The 21,685-nt window shown below is 42.9% G+C and overlaps 2 protein-coding genes across 2 annotated transcripts in view; one reads left to right on the forward strand and one right to left on the reverse strand.

Moving 5' to 3' along the window:
• pcxb (pyruvate carboxylase b) overlaps positions 1 to 21,685 on the forward strand; it is a 298,980-nt gene that overhangs the window by 171,914 nt on the left and 105,381 nt on the right.
• LOC307031224 (leucine-rich repeat and fibronectin type-III domain-containing protein 4) overlaps positions 5,558 to 21,685 on the reverse strand; it is a 38,383-nt gene continuing 22,255 nt past the window's right edge. Inside the window, 11 exon segments of the mRNA XM_079668135.1 lie at positions 5,558 to 8,042; positions 8,044 to 8,881; positions 19,792 to 19,817; positions 19,820 to 20,158; positions 20,160 to 20,183; positions 20,185 to 20,219; positions 20,222 to 20,317; positions 20,320 to 20,478; positions 20,481 to 20,499; positions 20,501 to 20,522; positions 21,205 to 21,366. Coding sequence (XP_079524261.1) covers positions 7,551 to 8,042; positions 8,044 to 8,881; positions 19,792 to 19,817; positions 19,820 to 20,158; positions 20,160 to 20,183; positions 20,185 to 20,219; positions 20,222 to 20,317; positions 20,320 to 20,478; positions 20,481 to 20,499; positions 20,501 to 20,522; positions 21,205 to 21,366 — 2,212 coding nt within the window. The 3' untranslated portion in view covers positions 5,558 to 7,550.

Raw genomic sequence — 21,685 nt, forward strand, 5'->3', positions numbered from 1 at the left:
CGGTAGATAAAGGCTTGAGCACTAAAATGTATTTTCTTTCTCTTTTGTAAGCAAACTAACTTACAATAAACCAATGATCGTGCCTTTAAACTAATGCAATATATTCATATAAATTAGACATGGAAAAAAAGAAAGAGGGTGGAGGGATATTCATAATCATTGTCGCTCAATAAAATGTTCTTTTACTCAACATCTAAATGAGAGGTGGGCTGCAAAGAGAGTGTGTGAGGACAAGGCTGAAGCAGAGCTGCTGAATAGAACATGTCGTCTTTTCAGCATGAAAACACACTATTAAGTTTCTACCTTAGGGTCTTTGCATCAAATCCAAACTGTATACACATTGAAGCTTTATTATCATGGAGTGAATGTGAATGACTTCACTAATGACACTCTCACTTAGATTCATGCCTCACATGGATTAGTTTCTGCATGTACTCATGAAGGTAGTTGAACCCTATAAGGACAGCGAGACTCCAGGAAAGCACATTTTAAAATGCAGCTGCCGAGCCAGAGAAATGAAACGGGAATGGAGGTGGAGGCAGGAGTGGGGAGGAAATAATAATAATAATAATAATGCATTTATTTTATAAGGCGCCTTTCAAGGCACTCAAGGTCGCCGTACAACAAGGTTAAAAACAATTTTTACAAACATAGTTAAAAGCAAAACACAGTTTAAAAACATAACTACTAAAAACATACAGCTTGCAGCACAGGTCAGCCATACGCTTGCCTGAACAGGTGGGTTTTGAGGTGAGTTTGGAAAGTGGTGATAGTTTCCATGTTTCTAATATCAGGGGGGAGGGAGTTCCAGAGGTGAGGGGCAGAGCGGCTGAAGGCTCTTGACCCCATGGTGGAGAGACGGGCTGGGAAAACTTTGAGAGTGATGGAGGAGGCAGACCTAAGAGACCGGGTGGGAATGTTGACATGGACAAGGTCAGACAGGTATGGGGGGGCGAGGTTATGAATGGCTTTGAAAGTATGAAAGAGGATCTTGTAGTCAATGCGGTGTTTAATGGGAAGCCAGTGGAGTTGGTGTAGTACAGGGGTGATGTGACTGATGACAGGGGTTCTGGTGATGATACGGGCAGCAGCGTTTTGGACCAGTTGGAGTTTGTGTAGGTGTTTGTGGGGGAGACCATAGAGAAGGGAATTGCAATAGTCCAAGCGGGAGGTGACGAGAGAGTGGACCAGGATAGCGGCACTGTGGGGAGTGAGTGAGGGGCGGAGGCGGTTGATGTTTCTGAGATGAAAATAGGCAGACCGGATGGTGTTGTTGATATGGGTGTGGAAGGAGAGGGTGCTGTCGAGGACGACACCCAGACTCTTGACCTGAGGGGAGGGGGAAACCGGGGAGTTGTCGATGGTGAGAGTAAAACTGGGTTGCTTGGTGAGTGTGAGTTTTGAACCAATGACGACTACCTCAGTTTTATCACTGTTGAGTTTTAGGAAATTTGAGGTGAACCAGGATTTGATTTCCTGTAAACAGGAAAGGATGAAGTAAACCGAAAGAAGGAAATCAACTGGGACAAGGTCAGGGAGGTAAAGATAAAGTGCCAACACATATTTGGGTGAAGCAATACAAGTGGAGAGAAGAATCTGAATATGAAAGTATGAGAAGGGAAGTAATGATATTATAACAAATTGTGAGAGAGACTAAGAGACTTTAATAAAGAACAGGAAGATAACCAAGGATAAACAGAAGAAGCCTAGCATTGTTTACAGGAGTGTGACACAAAGGATATGTTCTTACAGTCACTAAAGCACAACACACTGAATGAAAGACTGAGAGGGACTTTGACATTGAAGGAGCACGGGGCAGCAAAGAGGTCAGGGAGAGGTAGAGATTAGGAGTGAATGCAGCGAACAAATGACTGAATGAGAAGTCAGTGGAGGTGAAGGAGAGAGCAAATTAGATGGAGCTAAATTAAAGAACGAAATTGAGGAGGAGAAAAATAGACAATTATGCGTCAGCCTTGAAGAAGCTCAGAGCCGAGCTTAATTTCTCCTCCTTTGTCCTCCATCTTTTCTTCCACATCTGTTCCTTTGAAGGTGCTCTGCGTAGCATGTCATTATCAAATGGATTCTGCTACCTTGGCGTAATGAAACATGCTATACTGTAGCTGACACATTGCTGTTGCTAGTGCTCCTGTTTATTTTTATAATAGTTCTCTAAACACTTGCTCAATATGAGCGTTCGTTAGAAATTAACCTTCATTTCTCCTGAAAAGCTTGAATTGCTTTTACTGTCTGGGTGGTTGTATATGTTTAAGATTGGTATTTCATTTAAAGTATCCTGTCAAAATGGTGGCATTACCATCATTATTTCACATGTCCAACGAAAGAGGCGCACAATGATTCATATGCTAATGCGGGGACATGAGACCAGTCTATAGCAAAATAGTACAACTGGTAAATGGTAATTACTCAAAAATCTATTCAGGAACATGGCAGAAAACCTTGTCAGTACATTTAAACGACGAGTAAAATGACTCAACTGTGGTGTACTTGTATAAAGATGTAAATAATAAAAAAATAAGGATTTTAGAACAGAAACTCAGATGAAACATAGCCCAAAGATTCAAATTAACTTGTTTTTAAACCCTTTTAGAAATAAATACAACACTTCCTCTTTGTAGCGTCCATTTTGTTTCCACTTAAACACAACAAAGTTAGACTAATGACTTCCTAACTCGGGAAATCGGAAGATTCGAGCAACACATGATTTCTTGTCACTAAATAACATCTTCACCATGCCGTGTATATTCTCATTAATTCATATAAAACCTTTCTTTTTTTTTTTAACCGTGAGATTATTTATTTTATAGTATTGTTAGCTTCTCTTCTCAGAATAGTTTTGTCCATGAAAGTCACAATGTCGGCACCTATTAAATCAGTCTGAGCCTCGACAAAGTTACAGAAGGTTGAGTCATGTTTTTAAGAAACTCCGGGTGATCTCTCAGACCTCATGACTCTTCAGTTGTTTTGTATTTTGTAATAATTTAAGGAAAAACATCAAACTTTCAGGCTGCATATGTGACACAGCTGCAGTAACCATGGCAATGTCATTGGTTTGTCATATTTGATGTGGTGATCTACCTTTTTGTTTGTGCTGCAGAGCTGCTTGCACTGATTTAAACTGTTTCATCGGTATGATGCAGAACTGGTCCGACTGGTTTCTATTGCTCGAGACACCGAGTGTGTGTGTGCAGCCTGACTCAGCAGTTACTCAGCACACTGCAGGGAAATGCATCATATCTTCATCATAACTGCAAATGTCAGAGGAAGTTTGGCTACGGGCAGCCGTGGCCTTTCAAGACACACAGGCACTCAAACAACACTCACTGCCACAAGGTTATCTCACTGTGCGTGTGCGTGTGCGTGTGTGTGTGTGTGTGCATTTAAAGGTGAGCATGTGTGTATTCGTTTCTCAGCATTTTTTAATTAGTCAAATTGGGCCAGGGTTTCGCCTTGGGCACAGAAAGCAGAGGGAGGGGTGGTGCTCTGCGCTGTGTTGTTCCTGCCCGTCACGTATGAGCACACACACACACACACACACACACACCCACACACACACACACACACACACACACACACACACACACACACACACACACACAGGCAGGCACACACACTGTGACTCACTCGTGCTTTTAATGCAGCCACTTATAAGTTTCAAATCAAATTGTCCTCCAACCCGATGTCCTGACGTACACACACACACACACACACACACACACACACACACACACACACACACACACACACACACACACACACACACACACACACACACACACACCCTCTTACTCCCTCTCTTCTTTATTTCTCCATGTGTCACTGTTGATGGCATCAAATGAAGACACTGTCTACCACTCGGGGATGTGTAAAGCTCAAGAGGCAACAGATCTTATTAACCCTTTTTGCACATGAATCAACTCACACACATGCACACCCCCCCCCCCTCCCTCCTGTCTCATTTGATCCTTTTGTGGTTAAAGGATCTTTTTTCTTCCCAGTAATAAATTGTGGCAAAATACTTACGTGACAAAAATAACACCAACTCACACACAGAACGAGCACATTCAGCCGCAAACACACACACAGCCGCAAATACACACGAAAAAAGCCAAACACAATGACCTTCCTTCCATTCTCTCCCTTTCTCATCATCATCTATTTGTCCATCTCTAGGTCTGTCAGCATTCTCCCCCCCCCATCCTCCCCTCTCTGTATTTCTCTCCACATCTTCCACACTCCATTTTAGGCTTTTAGCAGTGTCTGCAAAGCGCTTAATAGAAACTGAAAACACAGTAGAGATAGGTATAGATGGACAGAATGATATTTAGGGACATTTTAAGAAACCTTCTGCCTTGATTTCTCTTTTCACAGATGCGAGGCTTTATTTTGCATAAGCATTGCTTTTGATATTTAAATGAAACGATAATCTTTAATGCTGATGCTGCTGATCTTTCTGGGAATAAGCATCAGTGTGCAGCTTAGAGCAGCATTCAACCCCATTTTAGCCTTATGTTTTTGAACCCATACAACTCCCAGTGGAAGTATTCTGGGTACATCTACTGGGATGGGAACTAGAGGCAAACCCTTCACATCAAGGTGGGATTATATTTCCGGTAAAGCCTGGGGAATGTTTAGGATTCCCAGTTAGAGATAGATGACGCAGGGATAATGTATGAATTATTCAATGTCTTCCTTTACTAGTTCATGTTTTATATACTGTTGTCTCTCCTCCTGCTCATCTTTATGTGTAGAAGTTCAATCAGCTCTGTTTATTTGCAGATTGCTGGCAGATAACCCTTTGGTTTAGCTGCTAAATGAGTTTTTAACTCAGCTGCAGGGAGCAGCAAAAGGCTCTTTTAATGTTTTACATTAGAAACCAGCGCGCGTAGTTGGTAATAACAAAGCATCAGAATAGCAATCCATTAGTCTGACAGCTTCTTCTTTCCTTCTATTTCTCAATCTGTTTGTTGTCACTTCAACATCATTTCCTATTCTGTGTCATATCAAACCGGTTCTGTTTTTAGTCTTATTTACTCACATCATTTAGTCTTTTTAAATGCATCACCATCTGTTCCCGGGACTATTGATCTCCCTCTATTCCTCAGTTTGACTCTCTTTTAAGAAATGTTTTTATCATTGTCTCGTGCTGTTTTTAATTACCTCGAGACGGTTTACTTCACCCTTATCTGCAAATCAAGTCCATTGACTGACAGGTAAACAGCTTCATTTCTTCCTCTCAGACATGCATGCGCTAAAGCTTCTTTGACTCAGACGATTGCCTTAAGCTTAAAAGATTTCCATCTAACTCATCTTAGCATTTCTCTCCAAACCCAAAGAATTTTCCTCCATCTATATCCAAGTCAATAACATATTTATCATTTAAATAACACCTTATTGTCTTCAAATCTGAGTTAGAAACATGTTAATGCACTAGACAGTGTCAGGCCTACTGTAAATTATTTTCACACATACAGTAAGTACATGTGTAAACACACACACATAACACACGTTGTTGTCTGTGTTAAAGAGTCCATCTCTGTTCCATACATGTAATTTTTATTTATATCAAGTCCAGAGAACAATATTGACTTTGGCAAAATGAAATAAAAACAGAAAGGAAACAACAGTAATGGTTAAAAGTCATTATTATCATTTATGCAGTTGGCTCTGTTTTATAGGCATCTGTTTCTTTGTGTGTGTTTTTCTTTTGGTGTATGTGTAATTGCTAGTTTTTGTATCTTGTGCCTTTTCCATATCTGTTTTGGTCTTTCTCTGCCTAGTTATGTTGAAAATGTTTTAGTTGTAGTGATGAAGACTTTTTGTCTAAAACCAAAAATCACACATTTTATATTTGATCCTAACATCATTCCCCAGAAAACTTTGAAAAACAGAAACACATGGTGCGACAAGTAACATCATTTTATATATATACTATATATATGTACTTTTCTCTCTGATAGATGTTTTGAAGAGTCTCTGTGGTCTGTGCCGTCGGATCAGTCGTCCCATATAAGTTTAACAAAGTCTTGAAGGAGAGTTTATATCGTCATTGGCTTCCATTCTGTCATATATTTTTTTTGTCTGCTTCTTCCTGAAAACATTCACTTTATGGATTTAAATTGAATCCATGTGGCACAAAGGAGTCTGAAGTCACAAAAAATGAATTTGTAAATCCCCCTTTAGCGTTTCTGACCATGCTACATTGCTGGAAATAGTGATTTATTCTGGTTTGGGTGAAAATGATTTTTAAACATTTCACTCTTACTTCACTTTGGGTGGACCACAGCTAATGTTAAAATGTATTCCATTCACGACATGTCCAGAAAGCGCTAAACCTCATGAAACACAAATGGAGTCTGGCTGAATAGAATGCCCCTTACAAACATTCATATAATGTGCGCACACTAACTCAGACACACACGCACACACACACACAGAGACACAGACACACACATACATCCTATCCCTGATCCAGCAATGCATGCACATGTATGCATCCATGAGCCTTGTTCATAGGTGTTGGTTCATTATCATCCGGCAATATGATCTGGCCTTTCAGAAACGCGCACACGTTCCATCATACCCCCGTCTGCTCCATTTTGTAATCCATATCGACTCCATTGTAATCCCAATGTCTTTCTTTTAATAATGTCTGTGCTGCACTCGCTCTTTCCAGCCAGTATCGATTGATCATGTCCAATGCGCCCGGCTCTGTATTTATGCTCCCATAATCCACAGGCACGGCCAGCCAAAATCATTGTCCGGCCACAGAGGACACATAAAAGTCACATTCATCGTATTTTGGAAAAAGAGTTTTCAAAATGGCCGTCAGCAATAGAGTCGAAAACAAGATAACAAAGCGGGGACGTGTCATCCAAATCTTTTTTACCGTTGTAATTTGTCAGCCAGGTGAACTACCGGTGTTATTGTTGATCCGGTGTAAACCCTGGTGGTGTGTTGGGGGGGGGGCGGGCCCTGGAAAGTTGAAGTGTTAGCAGGAGTCTGCTTCTATTAGTGTACAGGCTTTACTGAGATCCTCACGCCATCTCTGCTGAATAACCTTTGTTCTGTTGCTCTATTGATGTGTTCCCCTTTAGGACTATGCCTCTCCCTGTGACTACACTCTGTCTGTTCTTACACCTGTCACTCTCTTTTTCTAGAGTTTTGTTTTTGTGTTCTTCCTTTCTTTTCTATTTTGTATCGTTCAATTTTTCACTGCCTACAGTTTTTAAAGGCCATGGTAAAGCACTTTCTTCTACTTTCCCCCTTTTCATGCCATATGTCTCCCCAAACATATTTTTCCACCTTTTACGGTCAGGTGTAAAGAGCCTTGAATCTTCACCTTTTTTATTTACTTCACAAATACGCCTCTGAATTTCACTCTTTTCTAAACTCACCACCTTGCTGCACTCATCTCTCCTGTCCTGCTCCCTCAATGTCTCCCATGACTCGACCTCTTTGCCCTTTTTAAATCAAATTCTCTCACCGACCCTTTATCCCTCCTAACTTTTTTTATTACATTCCCAAACGCCCTACACAACACTTTCCTCGAGTTCTTCAGCACTCCTTCCGTCCTTCCCCGTTAGCCTCCCCATGTCTTTGATCGCTTTCCCGGCATTGATCCCAGTGTTAGAGTTGGAGTTTGTGGTGTTGTAAGCGTGGATATACCCCCTCTGGAACTCGCAGTGCGCTCCGTAGCCCACGCCGCTCTCCTCGTCGCTGGTCGTCGAGGAAGTCGTGCTTGTCGTTGAGCCGCACTGCACAAGCATCCCATGGAGAGACTGGCTCCGCCGCGTCCAGATCACGCTCAGACGCTTGGCATAATTACCAGCAACATAGCGCTTGGCAACAGTCGCGGCTGCATCAGCAGTTGCTAGGGCGACAGAGGAGCCCATGTCCAGCGAGTGCCGCCGTTTGCTGACGGTCCCGCAGGCGGGGCTTAGCGGGGACAGAGGGCTTTGGTAAGCCTGCGAGGAGTTCCATTTGTCCCGGCTGCGGGAACTCATTCTCCAGTCCAACAGATCGATCTGAGTCTCCCAGGGGGGCCGCCAGAGAGAAACTGGCCCGAGTGGTGAGTTCTCGCTCCAGACGGGGCCTCGGGCGGTCCCTCGAGTGGGACAGTCGGGGCAGGGTGGAGGAAGGGGAATAGTACAGGGGAGTTCTGTCACTTTCCGCCGTGTATGGCGGCGCCTTGTCCAGCTTTCTTTGCCTGACCACCAATGCCATCTCACTTGCCCCTGTTGTCGTGGAAACTACCCCCCCGGCTGAAAGAAACTGCTCCAGGTTGACTTTCGGCTTTGGCCTGGGCTTTGGAGGGGGTTTTGGCAACAGAGAGGAAGCTGCGTCAGCCTCTTCCTTCTCTTTCTCCTTCTCCTTGTCCTTGTCCTTCTCCTTGTCCTTCTCCCCTCCTCTCTTTGACGGCAGCCCATTGGGCAGGACCACCATCATCACGTCCCCAGATCCATTCGATTGGTAGCACCCACCACTGTTTCCCCCTTTGTCCCCGGCCCCTCCACCCTGACAGCAGGCCCCTCCCCCCGCCTCTGTGTTCCCGCTGTGACATATCATGTGGTCGCCATGATTGCAAACGCGGTGGCGAACCATGAGCGCGACGGTAAACACGAGCAAGGTGACGACAACCACACCGCCAACCAATATGGTGAGCGTCCCGCCCAGGAAATGGGCATGTAGAGAGCGGCATGCTGGGTAAACATCCTTAGTGGAGAACGTGGCGCAGCCCAGGACTTTTGTCGCCGCTAGTGATGTGATTGTGTCATCAAAAATTGCCAGAACACACAGGTTATAGTCCGCACCGGAAACCAAGTTCTTCAACAGGAAGCGATCACTGGTCGATGGTAGGATTCTAAAGAGGGATAAAAGAGAAGGAAAAGTAGAGGTCAGTTCAATAAACACGCCTGCTGTGCACAACATGTGTAGGGAATTGCAAAATATCCGCAGCCTCGCCTGAATATTCTGACTATTGTGGAACCAAGGAGAAAGGGCTGAGCATTGGAAAAGAAGCAGAGGAAAGGAGGGGTGAAAGGATGGCTTGAAACAGGCGCAGGAGTGGATACTGCAGGAGGGGAAGAGAGGCAAAATGAGGCTATTGATGGAGAGCGCGTCTAGGGAACATGAAAAGAGAACTGTGTGTGTGTGTGTGTGTGTGTGTGTGTGTGTGTGTGTGTGTGTGTGTGTGTGTGTGTGTGTGTGTGTGTGTGTGTGTGTGTGTGTGTGTGTGTGTGTGTGTGTGTGTGTGTGTGTGTGTGTGTGTGTGTGTGTGTGTGTGTGTGTGTGTGTGTGTGTGTGTGTGTGTGTGTGTGTGTGTGTGTGTGTGTGTGTGTGTGTGTGTGTGTGTGTGTGTGTGTGTGTGTGTGTGTGTGTGTGTGTGTGTGTGTGTGTGTGTGTGTGTGTGTGTGTGTGTGTGTGTGTGTGTGTGTGTGTGTGTGTGTGAAGTTGGGCCATTTTGTAGGACCTCACAATTAAAAGAAAAGAGGCCATTTTAGGTTTCCCAGTCAGGGCTGGGATTACAGTGAAGCTTGGACATTATAGGACACAAATGTTTTGTCCTCACAAGGCATCGATGTGTTTGTGTTTTACTGCAAATGTGCTCCTGCTTGTGCCTGTTATGAGTGAGTGCATGCGTGGGATAATAAAGAGAGAAGTGATTCGCATGTGTCCTCATTGTAAGTGTTCGAGCAGCCGTTAAAACCAACAAACAGGGGAGAGGTGAACAATAGAGAGATGAAGAGGGGGGGGGGCAATAAAGAAGTGGTGATGAGGCTATTATGTAAGTCGTATGTGCTTGTCTCAGTGCCTCTGTGTGTTTGTATTTAGGACCCACCAGAATAAAATGTGAGTTCTTTTCATGTCAGTGGGTTTGTGTATGTGACATGGTTAGGGTGGAGTGTGTGTGGGAGACTGTAGCACCGCTCGAGTGTCTGTCGCTGATGGGGAGGACTTTGCCCTCTGACGTCCAACCCTCTCGTGTGGGCAAGTGTGTGTTTGTGCCGCTACCATGAATATTTTTTCAGAAGTTTCCTTTTTTACTTTCCCTCTTTATTTGTTGTTCTCCGAATGTGCTGAGAAGAGGCAGAGAAAGAGGGGGTCTTTCTCTGCCTCTTCTCAGCACATCAGAGGGCCTATTTGTATCGTCTGTTGCAAACCAGTGAAGCTCCCTTCCGTCTTGAGCTGCATCCTTTAAATGCAATCTAGTGTGACTGAGACACCAGGGGGGCCACTGCAGAAGCTCCCTAACCTTAGTCTGTTTTAAAATGCATTTAAATAAAGAGACCAGGAACGAAAACAGCTCGGCCTACTTCTTAGTTTTCCTTTAGTGTTCAACTGGGTGTCATTTAGCTGCTAGTAATAGAAGTGAAATCAGTCTGAGAATTCTCACAGACAGTTATATCAGCGTTACAGGAATAATTGGATTAGGTGTCTTTAATAATGCTAAATTAGCTGGGAAACAAAAGAGGCAGCCTGCTCAATGCAAGCCAGGAGGCAGAGCTATGAATCTGGGTAGGTTACGTAAGAATATTGAACACTGATATTTACTGCCTTCTCAATGCTTGAAAGTGAACAGAATTAGAATGTTCTGAACAGACGCCCATGATATCAACTTTTGCACAGGTATAATTTAGGATTAAAAGTGTGTTTGTTTGATTTGTTTCAAAGAACAGCGTGTTGCAAACTCTGTTTCGCTGCCTTAGAAATTCTCCCGGAGTTATTGGAATAGCAAGCGCTGGCACAGAGATGCCTCCAAATTCCTCAATCCTAGTAAATTCTGAGTGAGCTCTGTTTTCATGACCAGACCGCTTCCTTGGATCCACGCCCCACACTATTAGTCATCTCTTCTTTTAGAAGAACAAACACTGACGTTGAATCACTGCAGACTCCAAATTAAACTGCTAGAAACGCTGGTAACCATTCTTACTCTTGAAATTGTTTCCTTCAATTTACTTGAGGATGTCATGCAGCTCTGTGAAATGATGGACACTGACTGCATGTGCCTAAAACTTCAGAGTAATAATGAAATTGGGGGAAAAATAAGCAAAATGAAGGTTTTGAGTATGTCTTTGATATGCATCTTAAGTCATGTAATAAAACCAAAGTATTATAACCAAAATATGGGCAATCGTTCACACAGGAGGGATATATTGAATTGCAAAGTCCACTAGTACTTACATAGTAGGTGCGCAATCAGATATCCCACATGAAATATGCAATAAGCAACACTAATAACCTCTGTTTCTGAATCAGAGGACGTGGTTATATTACAGTCTTATGAAAGGGGCCTGAGAAATATCACAGTGGTGTCGGTTAATCCGCAGCCTGTCTGTGTAGAATTGATGGAGCCCGCGAGGCGCAGACTTGACCATCACTGGGGAGTGGTGTACTCAGCTGAGGGCCGGTTCCTGCAACATTAAAAGGGTTTTGATTCATAGCCGTGTTGATGCGCACTGGTTCCTCGTGCCCTTTCCTTTCCCATCTTTACCCTGGTCGCACACTGCCTCAGTTTGATTAATATTGCAGATGTACTGCTGCATGCTTTATTGGACTGTAAAAAACTGAAAGAGAAACTGCATTGCCAAAGTCTTATATAAGTTACATTTGTGCTAGACCCCTTTCCACTTCCTGATAACATGGTTGTGGTATGAATGGATTCATCTATATGCGTGAAATCAAACTGTTCTCCATTGTGTGACCATGACTCACACGCACCTTGAGAAGAGCCTAGAGTCGTTTTGCTAATCCTGTACCCCTTCCTTTATTCCCTCAATCCCTTCCTCTATGCCTCTCTTCAGCTCCTTTCCCTGGATCCATCCTCCTTATTCTCCTTCAATCCATCCTTTATAAACAGATTTCCTTCTTTTCTCTGATCAGCCCCTCACCCTTATCTCTGCACCTCCTGTGCCCTTTTCATCGCCCATCCTGTCATTCCCTAAATCTGCAGCAGTGCATTCCTTTTCTCTTCCATTCCCGACCCTTTTCTCTGCACCTTTTATATCATTTGACTCCAGCTCCTCTGCACCTCATATTTCTCTCTCTTTAATTTACGTCCTCTGTATATCTGCAGCCAATCAGATCTCCTCGCTGCAAATCCTTCTGTTATTCTCACCGGGCTCTATCTGACCCCCAAAGCCTCTCCTCTTTTTATTTGCAGTCACTGTTCTATATCTCTATTAGCCTCAGTTATAACCATGTACCATTATTTAGCATCCAAGGTCACTCCTACTCTCCTCCACCGTCTCCTCTTAAGCTGCTCCTCCTCTCTTCTCTTCCTTTATCCCTGTCAACTCTCCAACATCTTATGTCCCCCCCCCCCCCTTTCTGTATATCACCACTCTCCTCCTCCGCTGCACCACCTCTCCCTCCATTATGCGATCGTGAATCACCTCTCTTGTTGTTTTTGCGGAAGAAAAGGAAATTCACTGAAATATACATGCAAGGCCAGATTCGCCAACACATGCGTCTTTGATATGCTATCTCTCCACCGCTCAATGCATAATACATTTCTAACCATATATACAGCCCCGTTGTCACTCGCAAACATTGTGGGCGTATGCAATTATAATCACCTTAATCCTCATTGCGGTGAGACCAATATATGTTCACGACCATAAAGTGCACCCATCAGAACTCGGAGCGCTGCTGTGAAAGGAAATGAATAGATTGAGCGGTTATGTTAAAGAGGCAGGGGTGTTGTTCTCATTACCACCCCTGTATTTGCTGACATTGGCCCTGTTCTCGGTCACCTAACTCTGTGCTTCTAATTACCCTGCATAGGCACACACACACACACACACACACACACACACACACACACACACACACACACACACACACACACACACACACACACACACACACACACACACACACACACACACACACACACACACACACACACACACACACACACACACACACACACACACACACACACACACACACACACACACACACACACACACACACACACACACACACACACACACACACACACACACACACACACACACACACACACACACACACACGCAGAGAGAGAGTGACGGAGACAAGGGAGTGCTTTGTTCAGGCTGGTGACACAGAAACGAGTAATTATTAGCACCCGGGAGAGAGGGAAGGAAAATAAAGGAGTGGTAGAATCCTGTCCCCTCTTCCCTCATCCTTCTCTTCTTCCTCTCATGTTCTCTACTATATGCATCTGCTGCTGTGACACAAGACAGGATTGGGCACAGAACGACAGATGAGAAGGAGAGAGAAAGAGGAACAACAACAAAGCAATTATCTCCTCCTCTAGCTGACATCTACACTGACCTCATTTCCTTTCCTCTCCATGTCATGTCTTTTTGTCCCCTTCCTATTTTTGGTCTTGATTCGTTGGACTGTTTACTGTCTCTGTTGCTGTCTTCGCACATTCTCTCTGATCTCTTCTCCTGCTTTCCTTCATCTGTCTTTCTGTCTATCTTTCCTTTTCAACCACCCTTTTCTCTCACCCCTCATGTCTTTTTAGCTTAATTCTCACTCGGCGTTTCCTCATTTGGCCTCATTTCCCCGCTCAGCCAGTTGTTTTCTCCCTGATTCCCGCTTTTCACCGCCTCCTTATTCTCCATTATTCCTCTTGTCTGTTTAGCAACAGCATAAAATATGGTATGAATCTCAATGTCTTACTCTCGTCTGTCTACTGACCTTACAATATAGTATGATTTGTCAGACTATGCCCACTCATATGCAGGGTTGGAAGGGTCACTTTAAAAATGTAATCCTTTACAATTACTAGTTACTGGAAAAAGTATGTAATCATTGACCTAATTTAAGTATCACAATATATTGTGACCTGGTTACTTTCTATTACTTTTGGTTTACCTCAACATCAAATGCAATGCAAATAAATAAAAGATACAATACATAATAATGAGATGTTTTTTTACTTAGTTGTATTATGCAAGAGAGCAGAACAATGTTACCTACATGTAAGAACAAAATGTTATTTAGTATACAAAATATGTCCTCCTGATATTCAGGCTAAACCTATAGAATAGTAGAGCTTACAGAAAGTGTTTTAGTTTAAAAATATCCATTTAAAGCATTTTATTTTTATAAATCAGGTGTCCAACTACTGCATTCAAAAAAGATATTAACAAAAAATAAGAATGAAAGTAGCCTGAATGAAAACCAAAAGGAAAATTCAAGCAGTACTCTTAATGTAACGCTACTGTAAGTCAGTCCCCTGTCTTTCCTTTGCCTCTGATGTGTATTGACACAGTAATTTAACACTTAATTACACTTTCCCCTGGGGTACTTCTCTAAACCCTATTGCATCCCTCCTCTATCCTTTCGGCCCTCTGAGTCTTTCTTTCTCCATCTTTTTTCCTCATGTCTCCTCATGTCCCACTGTTAAATCTCTCATTACATCCTTTCTGTCAATGCCTCAACAGATCATCTAGTGTCTGTCTTGTATCGGTTACATGCAAAGCTAAAATAGGAAGCTAACATCAGTCCTCAGCATATCGCATTGCACAATACAAAGGGCCACAGTGCCATGACATCAATCATATCTAGAGGATTTCTCTAGTGGAGGATTCATATTTTTTTGCAGTAAGAATTATTTTCTGTATTCAAAGACCACTTTTGTATTTCTTAAATATGAGTCAAATATGCTAATAATTATTGACAGCAATGAGTGCTATTGCCTTGCACTTAATGTTCATGTTAATATTAATCCTTTCATTTCCCTTTCCCTCTGCTGCTCATTAGCAGCACACTCATCTGTCTGACTCCCAGCATGCTCCTCTACTGTAGCTGTCAAAAGCTCAGCCCGTCATTGTGGACCGTAGCTCACATTTTCCAAGGCTTTAATTTTCATTCTCCTCGTTATTTCTTAAACTCTGCGTGATTTTTCTCTCTAACTTCGTCCTCTCTATGTCCCTCTGATCATTTCTGTTCCCATTAAGTTCTGTGTCAGGCCTGGCACTATGAGAGCCCAGCAGGAAGGGTGACCCTGTGTAGAACGGCCGGAATTGTGAAGATTGTCAAAGCCCTTAGACTCCTGCCGTCAGAACACTTATAAATACTTCTGAGCATAATGGAAAACTTTTGGCTCTAACATGTACACGGTACAAACGAATACCCCTACTGACACACCTTATGTGCCCATGATTCATAATGTATCGTAAACTGCTAGCCCAACAGATTGGCAATGATTGAAAAAGTGAGCAGCACAATAGAAAACGGCATATTGCATTGTGTATTATTCAGAGATATTGAATAATGTATTTCCGTTTCTGTATACATACAGGGGTTTGACACAATGAAACCTTAGTTTAGATTATAACGCAATTTCCGCATGGACACTGCACTTTTGAAATGATTAACCTTTTCTGCCACGCCCTGCAATGCCTTCCACTTAAGGAACACATTTCGAACAAAGCATACAAAAAACTACTACGTCACAATGATTCCCTGCCCTGTACGCTGCGCGGTAAATCCTTACGCGTGACCCTGTTAGCGTGATATTTCTGCACAAAAACAGGAAATCCTTCTGAAAGACACCAAGTTTCCTAACAGATGGTACCACAAAGGTCACCGCCTCATTAGCATGATGGGACATTCTTTCTCCTTTCCTCCGTCCTTCAGGTTGGCTGTAACCATGTGTGGCCAAAGGAATAAATGCGAGTCTGGTAATTGCCCACATATCGCCGGCATTCTTTGGAATACCTTATTGTATAGCCTTGCTTTTCAGAGTACTTCAATGCCATGTCGCATTCGAAGATCGAGGGCGTTTCCTTGCGATCAAACCTAGCTTGCCTGTGGCAAACCTCCAGGGAAAGGAAGCTCAGGTGACGGGGGGGAGCTGTGCCCAGTGGACGCCACAGGGACGACAGCCCACCTGGCACTGTCACAGATGCCATCAGAATTAGACCAAGCCCTGTTAAAATGGAGACTGGTGTCGTCTAGTGTGAGACTGACCTTTTTTTTAGAGAAAATACAATCTGGCTGCCACACTATGCTCTGCTATCCGGTTTCATGTCCACAGCATAAACATCTCACTATGTCCCTCATGTTTCTTTCAACTCTTAAATATTCAGTTTTTCTTTCATTCTTTTCTGTGTTGGTGTGTCTTTTACTGGCTGCCAAAGCACACTTCGACAAAACATAAGCACAAATCCCCGATACAAAGCGTATATCTCCTCGTCTATTCTCTCCTTTTGAAATCAGGCAGCCAGACTCCTCTCCTCTGGTGTCTCCAGATGGTGAGATAATTGTGGTTGGCCACTGGCACACTGATAGCATGATATCATCTATACTGGAAACCCCTGGGCTGCAATTGTGGTGTGCCTCCTTTCAAATGCCTCCTCCTTTATCTGTCCTTCAAGACAGATGTCCCTACTTCCTCCGTCAAAGCCCTCAAAGCCCTCTTTCAACCTTTCTCTTCTCTTTTACAATTCAGATCAGGGTTTATTTCTCAATTTAAGATAGCCACTACTTCTTTCTGTGTCCTTTGAGACAGCGATTCCTTCCCTCTGTTATGTTAGGCGCTTGAATTGTTTGGTTTATTTAAACTCCAGATCGCTCCACTCCCTCTCGCTGACTTTCAGCGTCTCTCCTGTGACGCTGCCTCACTCTTTCAGTCTTATCTCTGCTCTGTTTGAGTCTCTTTGTGTCTATCAGCATTTTCCTGTCTCGAGCTGCACAGCCGAGCCTTTCACCTCTACTGATGCCGCTGCTCCATTATCCTTTAAAAATTGTTCCCTCAGAGATGCACATTTTGACCTGTGTCGCCCTTTTGTGCAAAAGAGCTAAATTCAGCCATGGCAACTTGGGCTTTCAGGTGATATTATAAACAGCTCTACAATTGAATGCTACCCATTACAACAGATAGGACACTAACATCTTGTTCTTCACGCACTGGGCAATGTAGAGTCTAATTTTTCTGCTTGAAGTAAAACATTCCCAATACACATGAAGTTGTTTTATTTAGCCATTATTGTCTATTTGAGGTTTACATTTCCCCTTAAACAGTTAGCATTTATTTGTTTTAGTTTAATGGGGATATCTTTTACCAAGATATTTATCATGAAGTTTCAAAAATGAATGAAAATACAGATTCATATCTTGGCTAGTCTTCTCAAAATGATTCCCCATACTTTGAGGCCAGAGAAATATCCACCTACATAGCACTTTCATACTGTACACAAACCTTCAAATTGAAATCTCATCTATAATCTGAAGGTTTTTTTAACCAAGGTTTGTTCATATATCATGTACAGCCTAATCTATAGAACATATCAAATATAAAATTGTTATGGCTCTTTGAATATTTTTTGCATAATGTAGCGATAGACTGATCCCCCAAATGCCTCCTTAAAACCTCTCGACCCTTTATGTCAATACAATTTTTACCCAATTTCACTTATAGTGTATTTTTGAAGCTAAATGTTTTGTAGTAAATTCGTAACACTTTAGGCATATGCTTTGAATTCTAGAGAAGAGACACCTTTAAGGCAGCTCTGCTATTAGAGTATTTTCTGTGCAGGAGTTAATGCAGCTGATCAGCCAGGGAGCGAAGAATCTTATTCAATTCATTCATGTAATTAGTTCTCCGTGTGTAATTGCTACAAATGTGTCTTGGGACCTGCACTTGTCTGTTTTTGATATTGCGTTTCAATTTGACACCTCCTCACCTCTTAGCTACAGGGCTTTAACATCAGCGCCTCGTCTCCATTTCTTCTCCTTGGTCACTCCCTTGTGAAATTATTGCTTTGTTCTTTTTGCCTTTTAAGGAGGTAATTTTCGTTTTATACCCAATTTCGATGGGGCCTTTTTCTATTTCGCTAAATGAGGTCCTCCCAACCTCCGCTCTATCTCTCCCTATTTCAATACCCAAGTGTATTTCTAAACATTTTCTCTCTTACACTATTTCATTGATAGATGTAAATATCTCCCCTCCCTCTCTGCATTTCATTGCTTCATAGCTTTTTCCTTGAGGGACCATATGGACTCCCTCCCCCCACCCCCCCCCCCACACTGACTGTCTGTCATTCTCTCATCCTTCACCCATCCTTCTTTTCATCTCAATTGCTCCCAAGGTGATTTGAGTAGAGCCATCTCATATCTTCTCCTTCTCCCTTAATCCTTTTTGTCCTACTCCTAAAATCTCTAAGGGCTTATTCTCATCTTTGAATTCACCCCTTACCTTCCTTCCGGCTCCATCCATCCATCACTCAAACTATTAGTTCCTCCTCCTCATCCATCTTTTTCTCCATTCACCCGTTGGCTGCCATTTTCCCTACTTTCCCTCAATGCCTCAGATGATTCCTTCACATGGTTTCCAACATTTCCAATCATCTTTCCATCTGTCGGTCTCCCTTTCTCACCCCTTTCACCCCTGGTCAATACCACTTACAGCGTAATACCATCTTATCTGAGGGAAACCAAATGTTGACCCTCTAAGTAAAGGGTAACACACAAACGCAAGTAATGCCATGATGGAAGTTCCTCGCCGACCTCCACTTCCCTTATCTTATTCCAGCTGTCACTATTTCAGGTTTTTCACGAGAGCAACCAGCTCAATACATAAGAGGCAGCAAACTGTAAAATCATGCAAACATAATATATGTAGTACCGGTAGTATTGAATTTCAAAGTACACCAATCAGTCAAAACCCAAGCAATGATAAGAGTATTTTTGGAACGGACCTGTAAAAGCCATATTTTTGCTCAAAAAAGAGAAATCTCACTATAAAAGACAACCCATTTCCTTAACTCAATCAGACTTTTAACTCTGCATATTCATCTCTAATTATTGTTTACTTTTACACAGTTTTAATGGTGTTGGCAAAGAGGGTTTAAAAATGTGTTTATTCTTCTTTTTCTTTCAGGGACTCCTTGCTTCTTTTTTTCTCGCCATAGTCTTTTTGGATTACACATGTCCACAGTACTTTCTAATTAACAGGAAAGCTACTGTTTCACACATTTGTTCACAGCAATGTGTGGAAAAAGTGAGGCAAACATTGGCAAGTTTTTACTAATTCGTTTTCAGTCTGTAACCCAATCTTACAAGCCAAGGTGTGCCAGTTGACTCCTAAATAATTTGTGATAGTAACAACAACATTGCAGCCCTTAACCTCAAATCTGGTCTTCATAAATGTTTGATTATGTTTCTCCCTCTGAGAGCACGGTGAGTAAACACGGAGAGTGAAGGGATTTCATTTTAAATGCAAAATGGACATGGCTAACTTGAGTGTTTTAAATGTAGCTTCAAATAAAAAATGATATATCCCATAAAGATCCTTTTTACTTTATCAGGCATGTCCATTAATGTAGCTGTAGACAGACCTGGCTTTCAGAGGGTCCGACACTATTTCCTTGCCTCTACCTGTAGTGTTTTTCATGTTCCAAGGAAACTCCCTTAAATCTAATATCCAATTTTTTTATTTGAACGACCATCCACTTATCTCCCATGTTCACTTACTGCCCACCTGTTGGGAATCAGCTTCATACCATGATGGAGCTAAATTATTAACTTAATTCTCCCCACTATGCCTTCATCTGTCTACCCATTCATCCATCCCTTGGGGATTCGTCATGTACAAGGTGCACTACTGAAGTGTTTGTGCTGTAATGGATGAATATTTAAGGCGTTTTTGAATGAAGACAGGAAATCCACCTTTTGGGGGAAGACAGTCAGAAAATGTCCTGTAAAAGGTACTATTCATCACGTTGGCTCTTATTGTTTGCAAGTGAGTAAAGCAAAAGTCAAACTGACCTGTAGATGAGGGTCTCGTCGGCGGTGCGTAGTTGTACTGTATCTGATACATCCAGACTGCGTAAACTGCAGACAAACTTCCCAAATCCCATCGGACCTGAGCTGAGGTTGATGTAACTCCTTGTACTCCAACCCTCCTTTCTTCCTCGTCCTCCTCGTCCTCCATGCTCCCTCCATTGGCCGTCTCCCCTTCAGAGGCCTTGCTACTTTCGCCCTCATCGTCCTCACTTCCACCTTTCTTTCCGTCCTCTGCCTCCCCTCCTCGTCCTGCTCCATTGTTAATCCCTCCGTTTATACCCGTGCTGATATCAGAAGAGCCCGGATCGGTCCGTAAAATCCCATTGGTCACATTCCCGGTGTTTTTGGTTGTTCACGTTATTATTCCCTGCGTTTTCCACCTGCTCCGCCGCGGTGAGGCAGGGGGATTATTTCAGGTCCACAGTGGCAGTTGCCTCACCCGCTGCGTTTATTGCAATACACGTGTACGCCCCATCATCGCGGGCCACTGTTACTAAGATATCCAAGGTCCATTGCTGAAGGAGCTGGTCCGGGATGAATTGGCAACGATGCGGTCGTCGGGGGAAACCCAGTGGATTACTGGCTCTGGGTCACCAATGGCACGGCATTTGAGCGTGGCTCTCTGGCCCTCCAGCACCCACAGCTTGTGAGTGTGACGAGTGATCAGCGTGGTTCACAGGTAAACTCCTCCCTCAGGAATCGACCAGAAATATCTGAGACAAAGAAGGATGGAGCCAATAAAAGAGAAAGTCAAGGAGAGCAGAATCACCTTTTTGGCTAAGTACAATAATTTGTCTTCTTTTATCCCTGTGAGGTGGATTTGGCCGATTAATGTGGTACATTAACCTAAAGATCTATGTGCTCTTGTCTATCAATTTAAAGGGTTAAGTTCAGTAATGCACACCAGTCTGTACAATTTCCCATGCTACCCCTGCTGAAAACCCGGGACTAAGCAAAGAGTAATGAATGCTGACAGCCGTGAAAGATGACAACAGATGCTCGTTTTCCTCCTCAATCCTTTGTTTTCACTCCATACTGTTGGCTACAGGGTTAGAGTCTTGCAGGGAGGGGAAAGTTTGCGGTATAACGACAACAACACTACACATCACCTCTTCAAAACCAAGTCCCTAAGGCCTACTGCACCTTTCCTGTGAGTGTTTGCTCCAAGTAAGGTTTCAATATATGTTATGCCTTTTGATTAGATTTCAGCTAAAACGGTACTGGTAGGATAGGTCTTGAGACAAGGTTGGGATAAATGACGGATTATACCCAGTTAAACATCACCCACTATTCTCCCCCCCCCCCCCTCCCTTGACTTCGGAGAATGTTTCAATTATTTAAAGGATCAGGATAAACATTTTGTCCTTAACTTGAAAGGGACAAAAAAATGATTACCTTCCAGCCAGGTGAGGAGGTGTGGCACACGTTTCCATGTCGTCTCCGCGGATTAGCCTCCGTAACCATAGCAGCTCGCAATTGCAGTGCAGCGGGTTCCCACCAAAATTTAAGCTAGTGATAGCATTATACGGGGTGGGACTTATTGCACCTGTCTGGGACCTGAAGATGATAGCAGAAAGGGAAATCAGGTTACTTCAACACGTTTGTAAGCCTTAATTGAGAAAAAGTCATTTTAATGCTTTATTCTTGATTGGTAGATGGAAATCAATCCAGTTAATAGTGTACGGACATGTCTTACCTTATGAGCATGATTATCAAAATAGCAGTTTTATAGTTTACAATTGTTCCCTCTTGCTATTTAATGGTAAATAATTCAAAAGGAGCATTTTAAAGGGACAAATCATAATTGTACCATAAAGGGAGGTATTTGCATCAGTTAGTTGATGTGAGCTTGCTGCTCAGATAAGAGAAAAAGGAT

The sequence above is a fragment of the Notothenia rossii genome (assembly GCF_949606895.1).
Source record: "Notothenia rossii genome assembly, chromosome: 3".
Classification (NCBI taxonomy): domain Eukaryota; kingdom Metazoa; phylum Chordata; class Actinopteri; order Perciformes; family Nototheniidae; genus Notothenia; species Notothenia rossii.